Genomic DNA, 15505 nt, shown 5'->3' with positions numbered 1-15505 from the left:
CCCTTTTGGCGTTGTCAGCATGTCTATCGTGATAATACCCCTTCGTCACTGTTATAGTGTAGTGACAACACGATGAATACTACCAAAATAGAAACTGTGGGCTGACACTTATTTAAAATAGGTTTAGGTCATTTTCCAAAATGTTACTTGCATATATTTCTAGGGTCAATGTCCCTTATGCGAATTAATTAACGGCGACGCTTGATATAATCACAAATAGCTTGCTGAACCAATAAATAATGGGGATACTTAGCATTATTATTATCTTGCAATCTTCTGGAATGTATAAGCGACTCATACAAGTCAAAGGTTTTATTCTGTGTTATTGTTTGAAGTTTGTATTTCTATAGAACCCATCGTCTAACACTTAACACGCTCAAATACGCTAAAAATGATCAAACGTTTTTATACCCTACATTTTGCATACAAATTTCATTTAGCACCACTATTTTGGAGGCAGATAAGCTCTTGCTAGCTCTTAAACTTGACTTCACTTTTTGTGCATACATTTGAGATATGTCTACCTTTTTTGCAACATAAGAAAAGAAAGGTTTCGGTTTTTATATAAGGTCGCTGTTCCTATATTCTTTTTTTTTTCTCATTTTAATCTCGTGTTTTTCTGAATTCTGATGTCTTTCCATTCGTTAAAGTCTCCACAACATTTCAAAAACACAAAAACTAACCCATTCTTGATATATTAATATTTTCACAAAGTTTCTTTAGCCTAAATCGAATTTTCCAAGGCTTTTGTGCAAAATGATTTCGCTCCGTCATTGTTTAAAGCTCGTTATCATGAAAACGAATTATATAATTGACAACTATTGGGGTATCATATGTTCCTCATGATATAGCGATAAACAAAAAAAATTAAGCACCCGTGACAAAAATTATAAGCAAAAATGTGTGCCCACGTTTTGGCGTGTTCAAGCTTTAGTCGCTTTTATCAAGTAACTAGCGTGCCCTTTTATCAAGTAACTAACCCGTGCGAAACAGAGGCGGGTCTGTTTCGTACGGGTTACACAAAACCTTAACAAATTATACACTTAAACCTTCCTCAAGAATCACTCTATTGATAGGCGAAAACCGTATGAAACATTCAGTAGTTTCTGAGTTGATCGCGAACATACAGACAGACGACGCGGCGGAGGACTTTGTTTCATAAAATGTAGTGATTGAAAGGGATAAAAATTCCGTCTGTTTCGATAAAATTGTTGTCACGTTACTATATCATGTTTTATCACGTAATGAAATAAATACTGCAGTTATAACTCTTACTGGTATGTACGACAAACATATGGAGAAGGTAGCCTATTGATTCTGTTATTTGACGGCACGGTTAGTTCTATGATCATATCATAGCACTCTATTGTAAGTATTGTAGCTATCGGCTCAAACCTAGCTACATATATACTCTACTAATAATACCAGCACTTCACTGTTGTTTATTGATTGCGCTATCGGCAGTAATGTCGGAAATCAAATGTCGTGCGTCGATTGCAGCGAGAATCCCTTCAGCTTTAGAGGACTTTTATAACCGGTTTATTTTTTAAATCCATCATAATTCATAACAATCATAACTTTTAGAAAATCAAAAATGCATATACAGGGTGGCTAAAAAATAAGTGCATCCCGTTGCCAGGGAGGTTTTGGGATTATACTGAGCAACTTTTACTATGGTACCAACCACGAAATCGCGAAAAAAAAATTTACCCTTCCATAGAAAATGAACCAGCCAAAATGTATGAAACAGCCAAATTTTTTATTCGCAATTTCGGGGTTGGTCCCATAGTAAAAGTTGCTCAGTATAATCCCAAAACCTCCTGGCAACGGGAATGCACTTATTTTTTAGCCACCGTACCGTGCATATACATATTTATTTATCACACGACATGTAAGTGAGAGCCTGGGTCCACTCGGCAACCTAATCCCAAGAATTATCATAAACACTAGTTTTAACGAAAGCCAATACAATACTCATTATCACAGGTATGTAAATACAGAAAATACAATGAATACAACAACTCTGGAAGAAATCAATAACAGGCGAATCCATGTGTTCCTCCAACAGTTTCAAACCGGAGAGGTACTAGACCTGATTTGAAAATGAAAAATGAAAATGAAAAAATATTTATTAACTAAGAGTTTACAATTCGTGTAAGATTAACTTTGGTACCCGCACTAGGCGCGCCTGTATCGCGGGGACCAAAAACAGTAGGTAGTTGTAACAAAGAGTGTTATAACCGGTTGACAATTTTACTTAATGTTAGGTTAACTAGGACTAAAAATTCTAAAACTACACAGATTTACAAGCTATCGGAAGTAAACTAAAAATAATTAAATTCAGTTTGTTTGCATCTCAAATTTTAGTAATTTGTACAATTTTCTCTGTCTCGTCATAGGTTAAACTGGCTAGCCATTTCTTAACAAGTACTTTAGCGTCATAAACGGATTTATCTTTGATATCAGAGTATCTTATGGCGACAATTTTGACTCCGATTTCCTCACGATATTTCGCTTCACCGTAAAATATCAAATTATATTTCGAACATACGTTAAAACAAACTCACACTGGTACGACTACGAGCCAAAGTTCGAACAGGCGACGTTCGACATAGTTAATGAAAAAGGGATATTTATTTTAGTGACCTAATAGATATAAAAACATGGAAATTGTTAAGGGTGAACGGTGAAATAAGTATTATATTTTCGCGAATAAAACCTTCATTGGATTAAATGTCAATATTGTATGATTAAGTAAACAATTGCGTAAACCTTGTAGTTATTATGACAGAGCATATCATGAGTCATGATATGCTCTGTGATATGTCATGATTCATGACACAAACGCGGTGAAGGCTAAATACGTTTACACATTTACGTAGAATCAAATATAGCTACAGATTTTGGATTCGGTCACTGAGTGGCCAACCATGCCGTGGATAGAGAGAAGTCAAAAATACAACGTCCGGTGCACTTATAAACACAACACAGCTATGCACTCGGCGTCGCGTCGATTGAGAATAAACTAGGCCCGTCTGAGGATACAAATAATACATATTTATGTATTTTAAGATATGTAATTACGCAGACTCACCGTGACTGATACTTAGCTGGGGTGTTTGAAACAGTTTGAGATTTTAATGTATAACGTACTTAGTTTACCTATAACTACTGTAACTGAAATTCACCATCGAGGGTAGAGCCACAATAATAAATGATAGCCTCAATAATGTATCAATTCAAAGATGGATATTCGATTAATTCTGCAATAATTAAGAGGTAAGGGGACGAACGCTTCTCCATACAAACTTAATCTACATTTTTATCTCTGGATATTAACATTATAGAAAATATCCATACTAATATTATAAATGCGAAAGTGTGTCTGTCTGTTACTTCTTCACGCTTAAACCGCTGAACCAATTCAGTTGAAATTTGGTATACAGATAGTTTGAGTCCCGGAGAAGGACATAGGATACTTTTTATCACAGAATTCACCCCTCAAGGGGGGTGGAAATTTGTATGGGGAATCAATAACCGCTGAACCGATTTAGATGTAACTTGGTATATATAGTTTGAGCTGTGGGTAGTGATGTGCCGTTACTGTAAATTACGAGAACAAAGAGAATCGTCTGGTAAATTACGCGGTAACGTTCTCCGTACGGGTAATTAATTAATTATCGAGAAAGTTGTCTGTCACGGGGAATCTTCCCCGCGAATGTTCTCGGGTAATTTTTCTAAGAGAAATTTTAACTTTAATCAATGATATAATTAGATGTTAGAGATGAAATGCACAATGATATTTAATTATTTTAATAAGTTTCATTCGATGTGCGATTTAAAGTGTTTTTAATGAAAGTAGCCTTGCCTAACGAAAAATAAAGTGAGTTCTTTATTATTTCAGCCAGCCTAATTGTATAAAACGTATCTCATAATGAATAAATTTATTATTTATCACTATGAGTGTTTTAAAATAGTACAAAAATAATAATAATAAGTCGAGCGCTGTGAATGCAGGATCTTGAGGGCCATCAGGAACCATTTTAATCCGTTAGTACCCAAACTGTCCCGCAGGGCAGCTTGTGGCGAGCTGTTGGGGAGTAACGACCCCACGGACCCGAGTGCTCCCGAGAGTCGGTCAGGGTCTCCGTCTCCGGCGTGTCTTCGTCGGTCGGAGTGGACCCCAAGGGGACCCGCAGGACTCTCAGCTCTGGCTTGCCTTCATTGGCTGTCCAGAGAGGAGTCGCTAGAGCTATATGCTCCAGGGGTGGAAGTGAAAGATGCATAAGACGCGAGTTGGCACAGTGGCTGGTAACAGCCACTGGGTAGAAAGCGGCGCACACCTCTCGACACCCCTGAGCCGCTCACACCGGTGTTGCTCCTGGTCGTCTTCACGACGGCAGTTTCAGGGGCCCATCTAGTCAGCGGCAAGTCACCACCTGCCTCGATAACGTGTGTTAGCATTGTTATGGCAGGTGTCCGGACTTCTTTTCAATAGCCCAGTCTCATTGTCCACCCAAACTTCAATCCATAGACCGGTATACTGTTCACTTTTTCTACAATAGTCCCAATGCCTGTTGCAACCGGTTCATGGGTGTCTATTGTTGCACCTGTGAACGGGTTCCAGCAGGCGTTCTACATGACATTAAAGCTCTCCAAGGGGCCTCTACGTGTTGGATCTATATCCCCACGCAAGCCTATCAAAAGACCGGGATTTATAGGCCCGAGAAATCCGAGGAGATACAAATAATAATAATGTATAAAAATAATAAAAAACATCAATATTTCAATAAGTCATATGTATGCAAGCATTGATGTTTAAGGTAAAGTTGGATTTGCAATGGCTTACTAAGCTATTAATGGCTTACTAGGCCATTAATGGCTTGGCTTAAGTATGTTTTAAGATATTTTATTAAGTTACGAAGACGCTAGTGAATATTTAGTGTCAAACTCGTGGTTAGGCTACAGTTGCACTACATCAAATTGGTGTTTTTTGGGAGGAAATGCTTGAGTTACTTTAGAAAACACCGAAATCACCATACACATGCCTTTAAAAATTGAGGAGTTCCCTCAATTCCTCACGGATTCCATCATCAGATCAAAACAAAAAATATTACGAAAACACCTTGGATGTAACTTCTTTCAAACAGAAAAAGAATTACTATAATCGGATCATGGGTGCCGGAGTAATCGCTGAAATCATTATCATCAAAACAATCATCATCATCAGCTCCACTTCATCAAATTGGTGGTTTTCGAGAGAAAATGCTCGAGTTGCTTAAGAAAACACCCAAATCACCATACATGTGCCTTCAAAAATTGAGGACTTCCCTCAATTCCTCATGGATCCCATCATCAGAACAGCACCAGATTAATGTGGGACCACCTTGGAGGTAGTTCCTTTCAAACAAAAAAAGAATTGTTCTAGTCGGACCACGGGTGTCGGAGTAATCGCTGAACATCCTACATTAAAAAAATCATTATCACTATCATCAAAACAATCATCATCATCAGGTCCACTTGATCAAATTGGTCGTTTTCGAGAGAAAATGCTCAAGTTGCTTATGAAAACACCCAAATCACCATACATGTGCCTTTAAAAATTGAGGAGTTCCCTTAATTCCTCAGGGATCCCATCATCAGATCAGAACCAGATTAATATGGGACCAACTTGGAAGTAGCTCCTTTCGAACAAAAAAATAATTACTCAAATCGGACCACGGGTCTCGGAGTAATCGGTGAACATACATAAAAAAAATAGCCACAACCGAATACAGAACCTCCTCCTTCTATGAAATTGAAGTCGGTTAAAAAACAAAGGTCAGAGATAAGACACTAAGTGTGGTCAGTTAAGGTATATTAAGTCTATCTATATGCCACAGTTTATAGTTTCTGCAAGCATAATTTCCATAGAGGATAGGCTAATGTCACGAAACCTTTACGCCGCGAACGGTGCCTTGTGTTAGCATAGTGAAGCGGTAGAGGTAATCGGCGCGTTTGAAGGTCGCACGCACCGAGCGCGGCGCGCGGTGGCGCGAGGCGCGAGTCGCTCGCTGCCGTGCCGGCCGCGCCAGTCGCTTGCGATGCGCGGTAATCGAAACCACTCGACGTATTAATTGTTACCGTCCTTTCTCCGTATCATCCATATTTACTACGTTATTTACCGGCAAAACAATACTCTTGGCCAATCTAATAGTGCATCAAAGACGCCGCAAGGACACAACCTGAACGACTTGGCAAATGTAATAGTGCATCGTGACTTGCGCGGAACTTTTATTGACATATTTGAAGTTTATGTTCTAGGTGTAATATTGAGTTAACTGAGGAATTCCATTTAATATGGTGAGTACCATAAAATATATGAAATAAGATATCTTTAGTCTGAAACTATAAAACAATTATGAATGTCCGACAGCTTTTGTTTAGACTAGTATCAATAAAGTTGAAAGTAAATAATATCTGCGACAATGTATTAGTTCAAGGAATATAGGTGTATACATATAATTCTATTTGATAGATTTAGACATTACTCATTGTGATTACCTACCTAGATACTCTTAATGATATAAACGCGAAAGTAACTCTGTTTATTACCATTCCACGCACGGATTGTGGTGAAATATTACCTATACATATTCACCCCCAAAGGTGAGGGAGGCGAAATGGCACAGGCCGAATCACACGCGGGCGGAGCCGCAAACTCAGCTAGTAGGTTACAAATATTGGTCACAATCACAACTATTTTAACTAAATAAATATAGCATTTAGCAAAGTAAGCACCTTTGACAAAGCAAAGTATGTAAACAAAAAATTCGTTGAGTCCACTTTTAAGAACCGCCACTTAACCGCCTTTTAGCATAATAAATAAAATACTAATGACCCGATGCATGTACCTGTAATGAGGTGATATCGTTTTTAGGGTTCCGTACCCAAGAGGTAAAAACTGGACCCTATTACTAAGACTCCACTGTCCGTCTGTCTGTGTCATCAGGCTGTATCCCATGAAGCGTGATAGCTAGACAGTTGAAATTTTCACAGATGATGTATTTCTGTTGCCGCTATAACAACAAATACTAAAAAGTACGGAACCCTCGGTGGGCGAGTCCGACTCGCACTTGGCTGGTTTTTTTTACTGATTTATTTTGAGTACAACTTGCTAAAATTGGTGCAGGGTCTTTTACTAGTATAACAAATAAGACCATAACTTCTATCAAACTTAACACGGTTGCCCTGCAAAGGGTATACCATACCAGTACAAATATCTAGGTCATTTAGTTACTGCCGACCTCAAGGACGATGCTGATATAGAACGGGAACATAGGGCCTTATCGATCAACTAACATGATTGCACGCAGATTTGCTCGATGCTCAAGAGAAAGTAAGGTGACTTTATTCAGAGCTTTTTGCACAACATTTTACACCTGCAGTCTATGGAGAAAGTACACCTTGAAATCGTATAGGGCCCTACAAGTACAGTACAATAACGCGTTCAGGGCACTGATGTGGCTGCCGCGATACTGCAGCGCATCAGGGATGTTTGCGGAGGCGCAGGTGGCGTGTTTTAAAGCTACCATGCGCTTGCGAGCTGCATCCCTGGTGCGACGCGTGCGCGCCAGCTCCAACAGCGTCCTAGCAACGCGGACAAGTTTTGCCCGTACATGACATTTTGCTGTGGACTCCATGCGCCCAGCAGCACTTTGGTTGACACATTTAGATATAGGTGATGACTGTCAATGTGTTAAACACTAATGCGTTAAAAAAATATTGAATTAATGTTTTATTTTATTTTACGTGTGTGTGCGTTTAAGTGTATTAGTATAAATGTATAAGTGTCAAATTAATACGTACGAGTCATTATGCTACTCGAAATAAACTAATTTTAATTTTTAATAACACAAAACATTATAATTAAGTTAATAGCAATTAGAATAATATACATACATGGGTAAATATCCAAATGAACATATACCAGAATAAAGAAGAGAAAATATATGAGCGTTTAAGTACCTAACAATGAAGACTGAATCGGGAAGCCGACAGTTATGAGTTAATTTAATAACACGCTCCGGTACCACCGTCCACATAGTTAAATTACCATTCGTAGAGCTTATTGCAAACGAGATTAGGTCTACTAGTGGTTATTTATGTTGTTGCTGTAAGTAATACGCAATATACGCATACGTCATACGATCAAGCACCAAAGTTAAGAGATAACGAAGATTCATGCATATCGTACAAAGATTTTTTTTTTATGAAATAGGGGGCAAACGAGCAGACGGATCACCTGATGGAAAGCGATTACCGCCGCCCATGGACACCCGCAACACCAGAGGGGTTGGTAAGTGCGTTGCCGGCCTTTAAGATGGGAATACGCTCTTTTCTTGAAGGTTTGAAGGTCATATCGGTCCGGAAATACCGCAGGCGACAAGGAAGGAGCAACATGCCATTTAGTCGAATTTACTCGTAATTAATTATACCTACTGCTACTAATTTTTATTGTTTTTGAGGCATTTATTGTAGGTATAATGCTGATGAACTGAGTCAAATGGTGCCAAAAATTTACTGACTGTAAGAAACTACGTTGAAAATAAAGTAGCAAGATTAATTTATTTCGTGGAGATACCTATGTATCTAAAGCTCTTCATATAATACTCATTGGTTGTTTCATTCGTTATGTTACGTATGTGCTTAGTGCATTTATACTGTCTGAGTTAGGTATATAGAGTAAAACCATTCTTTAACGGTTCGTTATCGGTTACCAATTTATATCATACTAGAATGATCTAAACAAACCTCAACCCCCAAACTACCACTAATCATCACATTTAGATGTATACACGTAAAAACGTTCGCTAAGTGTCATATCTACTTTAAGATTGAATAAACTCTTATAAAGTAATATGTGCACTTAAATTTCAGCGAACATAGGAATATGAGCATGCTTAGCATTATACCCACTGTCTTACTAATATTAGCCTACTGTAGACGCGGCTAAATTAAAAGTTACCTACTAGGCCAGGAAATAAATGCCCAAAAAAAGCTATAGAGGGAAATGCAAGGAACACAATTTTTAACTTCGTAGCTTTGTTTGGACTAGTTAGGAGATGAACATATCAAAATATGATTTTTAAGATAAAAACTATATTATATCCTGTCTCGGGACTTAAAACACCTATTTACCAAATTTCAACTAAATCGGTTCAGCGGTTTAAGCGTGAAGAGGAGTAAAAAAAAAAGTTATTTGTTTAAAGTTTATATATTTTTACTTCGGAAAGGTGTATTGTTGATACCATAAATGAATTCAGCATCCCCGATTTATACGAAAACGTTACCAAACCCGGCCTAGCAGCTTTACTGATGTAGATAATCAAGATAAAAATGAGAGCCCTAAATAAACCTTCAAGAGCGGATATCTCAAAAACTATACAAGATATCGAAAAACTTGACTGAATGAAACTTGTAACAAATTAAATCTCTTTTCATTTAGTATAAGTGACCAAGTCGCTCAGACGCATAGTTTCCAAAATATAATCGAAAAACCGAAAAATGGAACCTTCAAACCCCGTGCTGGGGGGAGCCAGCACCAGGGTTACGGCCGGGGACTTTTGATACATTCATCTCCTAACTAGTCCAAACAAAGCTACGAAGTTAAAAATTGTGTTCCTTGCATTTCCCTCTCTACCTTCTTATTGCTTGGCCTATACAATATCGTCGACTCCAGCATTACTAAACGATAGACGTCAACCAATAAAATTACGTTCAATGTTAAAATAATTTATTTATATCGATGATGCGACCGTCCAGTGATGAAACTTTAGGATCCACTCAATCAAACTGTGGTAAAAATGTTAATCACAAGTAGGAAGGTGAAATTGTCTATTAAATTTAATAAGAGTAAGGATTCTTAACTTTATTATCACTCGCTCAGTGAAGTGAAAACCCGTTATCTAATGTGAAGTAGATAGCACCCATAACCTACACCCACAATAGATTAAATGGGTCACAAAAGGTCGACCTGCTACTGGACACCTGTTTTAATGCAGAAACAAACTTCAACATTTAACCTCTTGAATTACGGACATTACAGTCTAGTTCATAAAAATGTATACATTTTTTCACCTTATTGCAATGGATTAAGGTAACGAAATGTATACATATTTATTAACTCGACTCGATGAACTCGTACATTTATCACGTTACATGTGTGTACTCTGTTATAATTGTAAGTATCTTAAGGAGGGGTATTGGTTATATAACCACTGTAAGTTTCAGATTATTTTCTTCGGCGTTATTGTAACTACACATATGATAGTAGGTAAGGGTAAGTAGGTAATTAGACGTAAAATAGGAACAATACATAAAGTACATAATTGAAAAGAGAGTTTTACCAAAGAGAAAGAAGGGGAGACCGAGGAGAGCGTACATGGATTAAGTAAAGGAAAAACTCAACGTACGGCATACAGCACTCTTCACAATTTTTGTAATCATTGCGGCTACTTTGAGAATTAAACGGAACTTAGGAATTAATTTAGGCAAATCAGCAAATACATTAGAAATGTGGCGTTAAGCGTTTATAAACACCCGTACAAAAATAGTTATTTGTTATACAAGGGTGCAAAGTTGTATTTTACCCGCGAGTGTTTTAACACACGAGAAGTAAAATACATTTGCATCCGTGTGTAACACAAGACTTTTCCCCTCAATATAGCGAGGAAAGTGCAACATCCACAGGCGTTAGATCATCTTCATCAACTGGAATCACTCATTTTTTTACGATATTATAACAAAAAACTCTGGAAATTCTGTACTTTTACGTGAGAAGTTTTTAAGTAAAATTTTTGTTGACAATGTTGACATTTCTGACGTATGAAATGTCAATGATGCGTTTAGAAATTGCATCGACTGAACTTGTGCGTTCAGAATTATATTGAACATAATTATTAAAAAACAAACGTTTATTATGGAATTTTAAGGTTTATGACTTAAAATCATTAAATAAAGCTAAATCTGGTATTTTTTATTAGATTCTCAAACCATTTATTTAATGATAATTAATATCAAACGAACCATTATTATGAGCGTTTTACGTTTTGTTATCTGTCAAGCTACTTAAACACGCTCCATCCAAGGTCAAATTACTTTCCCCACTAGTGAATAAAATGCGTTTTTCCCCGCTTGTTTTAAAGGACGGCTTTCCGAGCTAGTGAGGGGAAAACCCTTTTTTTCTCTTAGTTAATTTAGCGGTTTCACTCACGTATTTTTTAGTCACTCGCGCCCCATGTTTCGGAGAGCCTAGGTCCACTGCACTGCGCTGTTTTTTTCTCTTATTAGTGTTGGATAAAAAAGTATTAATTGCAGAAAGATTTTCCGAGAAATAGAGGCAATTGGAACTGGAATCTTATGATTTCTGGACTTACCTGGAACCGGTCGCGTCAGACTTACATTTGTTTACAATAAAATAAAAAACATATGATGGGATGACGTGCGATCGTAACTCAAACTATGTTTATTTAACTTTTAACGCTAGGATTAGAACATAATACAAATCAATGAAACTTAATATACCTACATATGTATGTTTGCATAAATACGTTGTAAAAGGTGTAGGACGTATTTAGCAATGTAATCAAAGTTTTTGTCATCATCAAAATATCATGGTAGTCAGCAATTGCCAGCATGGTAGTCAAAGCCGTAATTGAAACCATATTAATCCTTAGGGACTTATTATTCAGAGAGAAAAATAAATGAGATTCGTTCCAGTTCATAGCAATCCGCAAGATTTTACAAAGTTTATAATGCCTCCCTCAGAACAATAGCTTTATTTCTATTGCCTTTTCTAACATTTATTTCCAATTATATTGCGAATGACTGTGGTCTAATTGCTTTGTATTTCACTAGTATGATTTCCGACATTTTCAACTTTTGGTTTTGTAATTGTTTATTTCATTTTTAAATCTGGAAATGTTTTTACCTATGTACCTAATTAACCTTATTCCAGACCAGATGAATGAATAGTGTATTATTTCGGGAACAAAGAAGCAATGCTAAAGCAGCTTATCTAAGAGTATTAAGAATAAAGTGGACGTGCATATGAAATAAACAAAAATCTTTATGAAGTATCGGTACGGCAGCATACTATAGCTGCTTATCTCAAATTGCTAACAGTACACCTTGACTAGCCTTTGTGGCTCGATACTTATATAAATCAGACCAGCGTGTAGGTAAGTGTGCATATCTGATAACGCCACTGCGATAACGATGCTGTACGTGACTCAGTTCGACTTGAATCGCTCATTGAGTCATTTCTATAATAACAAAAATTAACACATTCGTTTAAACAACGTGGTACCTACTACATGTTACTAGTATTGCAATGAAAGTGTAAGTTTTTATTATACTATCTATTGATTATGTCAGATAATCATTATTATCATATACATATTTCGTGGTGATGTATCATCTTACAAGTAAAACGCATTTCACAAGTCCTTTGTTAGGTCTACTTTTACCGTCGCGTTTTTAATGGTCCTACCTACCTTAGGCTCGATTTTACCACACTGACTTGTTGAACTTTGTTTGAACTGTAGCCGGGATAGATATTTCCACTTTATGCTGATAACAACAGGCGTATTGTGGTTTTCAGGGGATGGATGAGGAGTGAGATGGTGACGTGAAACAAGAAGCATGCGTTGGGCGACGTTATGGTTAATCCTGGCGGTGCTGGCGACGCGCAGCCTCGCTCAATTCGCCACGCCCACCGCCTGCGAAGACGAGTCTTGCCGATGTGATGCCTTCACTAGAGTTATATGCAACTGTACCAGGGACTACGATGTAAGTTTCATATTAGTACCTAACCGCTTTACTTTCTTAAAAATGCTACACCTTTTAAAGGCTTTTTTTTTGTATACCAGGAGGTAACGTTGCGACCGGACGGAGCCTACAGGGTCCCGTCTACAACGACTGGAATTGTCGTAGACGGATGTGCCCGCGTTTACTTCCTGCCGGACATGGCTCGTAATCTTATCCAGCTTCGAAACATTGAGCTTCGAAACGTGCGTCATGTGTACATTCACGACAGAGCGTTAGCGTGGTCGCCATTTTCAAGTGAAAGTGATATGAACCCCGGAATCCGGATTTTTATACATAACAGTACCATTAACGAAATATCTTCGCATGCCATACAAGGAAGAGTGAATGATATAATAATTAGTAAGAGTAAAATAAATGTGATCAAGCCGTACGCCTTTTCTAGTCTTACCGGTGTAAAAAGTATTCAATTAATAGATAACTTATACGAAAATATTGAAACTCAAGCTTTCAAAAAATTCAGTACAGTAAATTTCCTACTTCGTGGAGGCTCTATTGGCACCTTACCGAGCAGATTTATGTCGGACGTAGAAGTGACCGATCTTTTTAAAATAGACAGCGTTAGCATAAGATATGTTTATAGTTTATCATTTATTGTAAATTCACCAAAGAAAGTCATTATAGAAAATAATGTTATTGATACGTTAGAAGGAGATAGTTTTCATATGAATACCAGGGGACCCATTACTTTTAGAAATAATAGCGTAAGGACCCTCTGTAAGGGCGCTTTTTTTGGGTTCACCGCTGACATAGACATCGTTTCAGTTATGGGTCTACAAGAATTGCTTATTGATAACAATACGTTTAGCAAGTTGACGCCGTCTTCGCTGACATACAATCAGACATTTCTGACCTTGCGTATCGATGGCATCAACTTGAATACAACTTGTAGTTGTGAATTACAAAAAGAATGGCGTGCTGTGCTGCGAGAACAAGGAGGTACGCTATCCTGCTGGTATTCCTTGGAAGAACAATTTGCGTCGATACCGACTTACGTAAACAGTCGATGTGGAACATATAAGCAAATATACTGGATATTTATACTTGTGGGGGTTATTTTAGTTGTACTTCTCGCGGTGATTATTACGTTTTGTATTGTGAAAAAGGAAAATGAGAAAAAGAAGAAAATGCAAATAGTAATGCCAGACGGAAAAACATATCGAGAAACTGAGTTCCATATAGTAGTGGAACGAGCCGAACTTCTCACCACCGACTTGTGAACCGGAGCATGTATTGAGGTCAATTGATCTGCCGCTAGGTCCTCTAGTGACTCTAGTGATTAATGATAAATGGACATTTCAACAAATAATTTGCATAGATTACATATTCTGACGACATTTATTTATTTACTAATTTAGCATATTATCGCTCTACCTCAAAGCGTAAGGTAAACATTGTGCCAATTTAGGATATTTACCAACAGTTATAAGTATTATCGAACGAATTACATTATATATTTTATATATTTTGTTGTATTATTTGATAATCTATATATATAAACGTAAAAGTCCTGACTAGCTGACTGACTCACTTAAATCAACGCCCAGCCCAAACCGTTGGACCTAGAGAGCTGAATTTTTCACAATAGGTAGCTTTTATGACGTTAGTATCCACTAAGAAGGGGTTTTTCAAAATTCATCCCCTAAGGTGGTGAAAAAGGGGTTGAAAGTTTGTATGGAGATCATAATTTTTTTTGAGTGCGGGACTTGAATCTTTGCATAAAGGCATGTTATTAGGCTACAAGAAAAGTGATTTCAGCGTTTTTAAAAATTCATCCCCTAAAGTGGTTAAAAAGGGGTTGAAAGTTTGTCGTGGTCCTAATTTTATTTTAAGTTAGGTACTCGAAACTTCCAACGTAGATCCAACTTCGAGAAAGAGGTCACTCGTCGAATCCGACTCGGTTGGGCAGCGTTCGGGAAGCTCCACAGTATCTTTTCGTCCAAATTGCCGCAGTGTCTTAAGTCAAAAGTCTTTGACCAGTGTGTGTTGCCAGTGATGACATACGGATCTGAGACGTGGGCGCTAACGATGGGCCTCATAAGAAGGCTCAAGGTCACGCAAAGGGCAATGGAGAGAGCTATGCTCGGGGTTTCTCTGCGTGATAGAGTCAGAAATGATGATATCCGCAGTAGAACTAGGGTCACCGACATAGCTCGCAGAATTGCAAACCTTAAGTGGCAGTGGGCGGGGCACATTGCTCGCAGAACTGATGTCCGGTGGGGCCGAAAGGTTCTGGAGTGGCGTCCGCGTACCGGAAGACGAACTGCCGGTAGGCCTCCAACGAGATGGAGCGACGACCTGGTGAAGGTCGCGGGAATTCGGTGGTTGCGAGCGGCACAGGATCGGTCGGAGTGGCGAGCCTTGGGGGAGGCCTATGTCCAGCAGTGGACGTCTATCGGCTGACATGATGATGATGATGACTCGAAACTTCATTGAAAGATATATAATTAAAAGAGAAAAAAAAACTTATTTTAGCATTATTGAAAATTCATCCCCCAAGGTGGTAAAAATGGGGTTGAAAGTTTGTATGGAGATCAACATTTTTTTTTTTTAGTGCGGGACTTGAATCTTTGTATAAAGGCATATTATTAGAATACAAGAAAAGTAATTCAAGCGTTTTTAAATATTCATCCCCTAA

General features: G+C 37.9%; 2 protein-coding genes across 2 annotated transcripts in view; one reads left to right on the top strand and one right to left on the bottom strand.

Moving 5' to 3' along the window:
* LOC134754459 (E3 ubiquitin-protein ligase MYCBP2) overlaps positions 1-15505 on the bottom strand; it is a 283481-nt gene that overhangs the window by 171412 nt on the left and 96564 nt on the right. The gene's annotated exons all lie outside the window — the stretch shown is intronic.
* On the top strand, positions 6066-14425 carry LOC134754345 (uncharacterized). The gene is made up of 3 exons (XM_063690626.1): positions 6066-6342; positions 12644-12831; positions 12912-14425. Exons 2-3 carry the CDS (start codon positions 12685-12687, stop codon positions 14085-14087), a joined length of 1323 nt encoding a protein of 440 aa, XP_063546696.1. The 5' UTR covers positions 6066-6342; positions 12644-12684; the 3' UTR covers positions 14088-14425.

This window comes from Cydia strobilella, chromosome Z, assembly GCF_947568885.1.
Source record: "Cydia strobilella chromosome Z, ilCydStro3.1, whole genome shotgun sequence".
In the NCBI taxonomy this organism is placed as follows: Eukaryota; Metazoa; Arthropoda; class Insecta; order Lepidoptera; family Tortricidae; genus Cydia; species Cydia strobilella.
The sequence above is the reverse complement of the archived record's forward strand: the minus strand, read 5'-3'. Positions and strand labels throughout refer to the sequence as shown.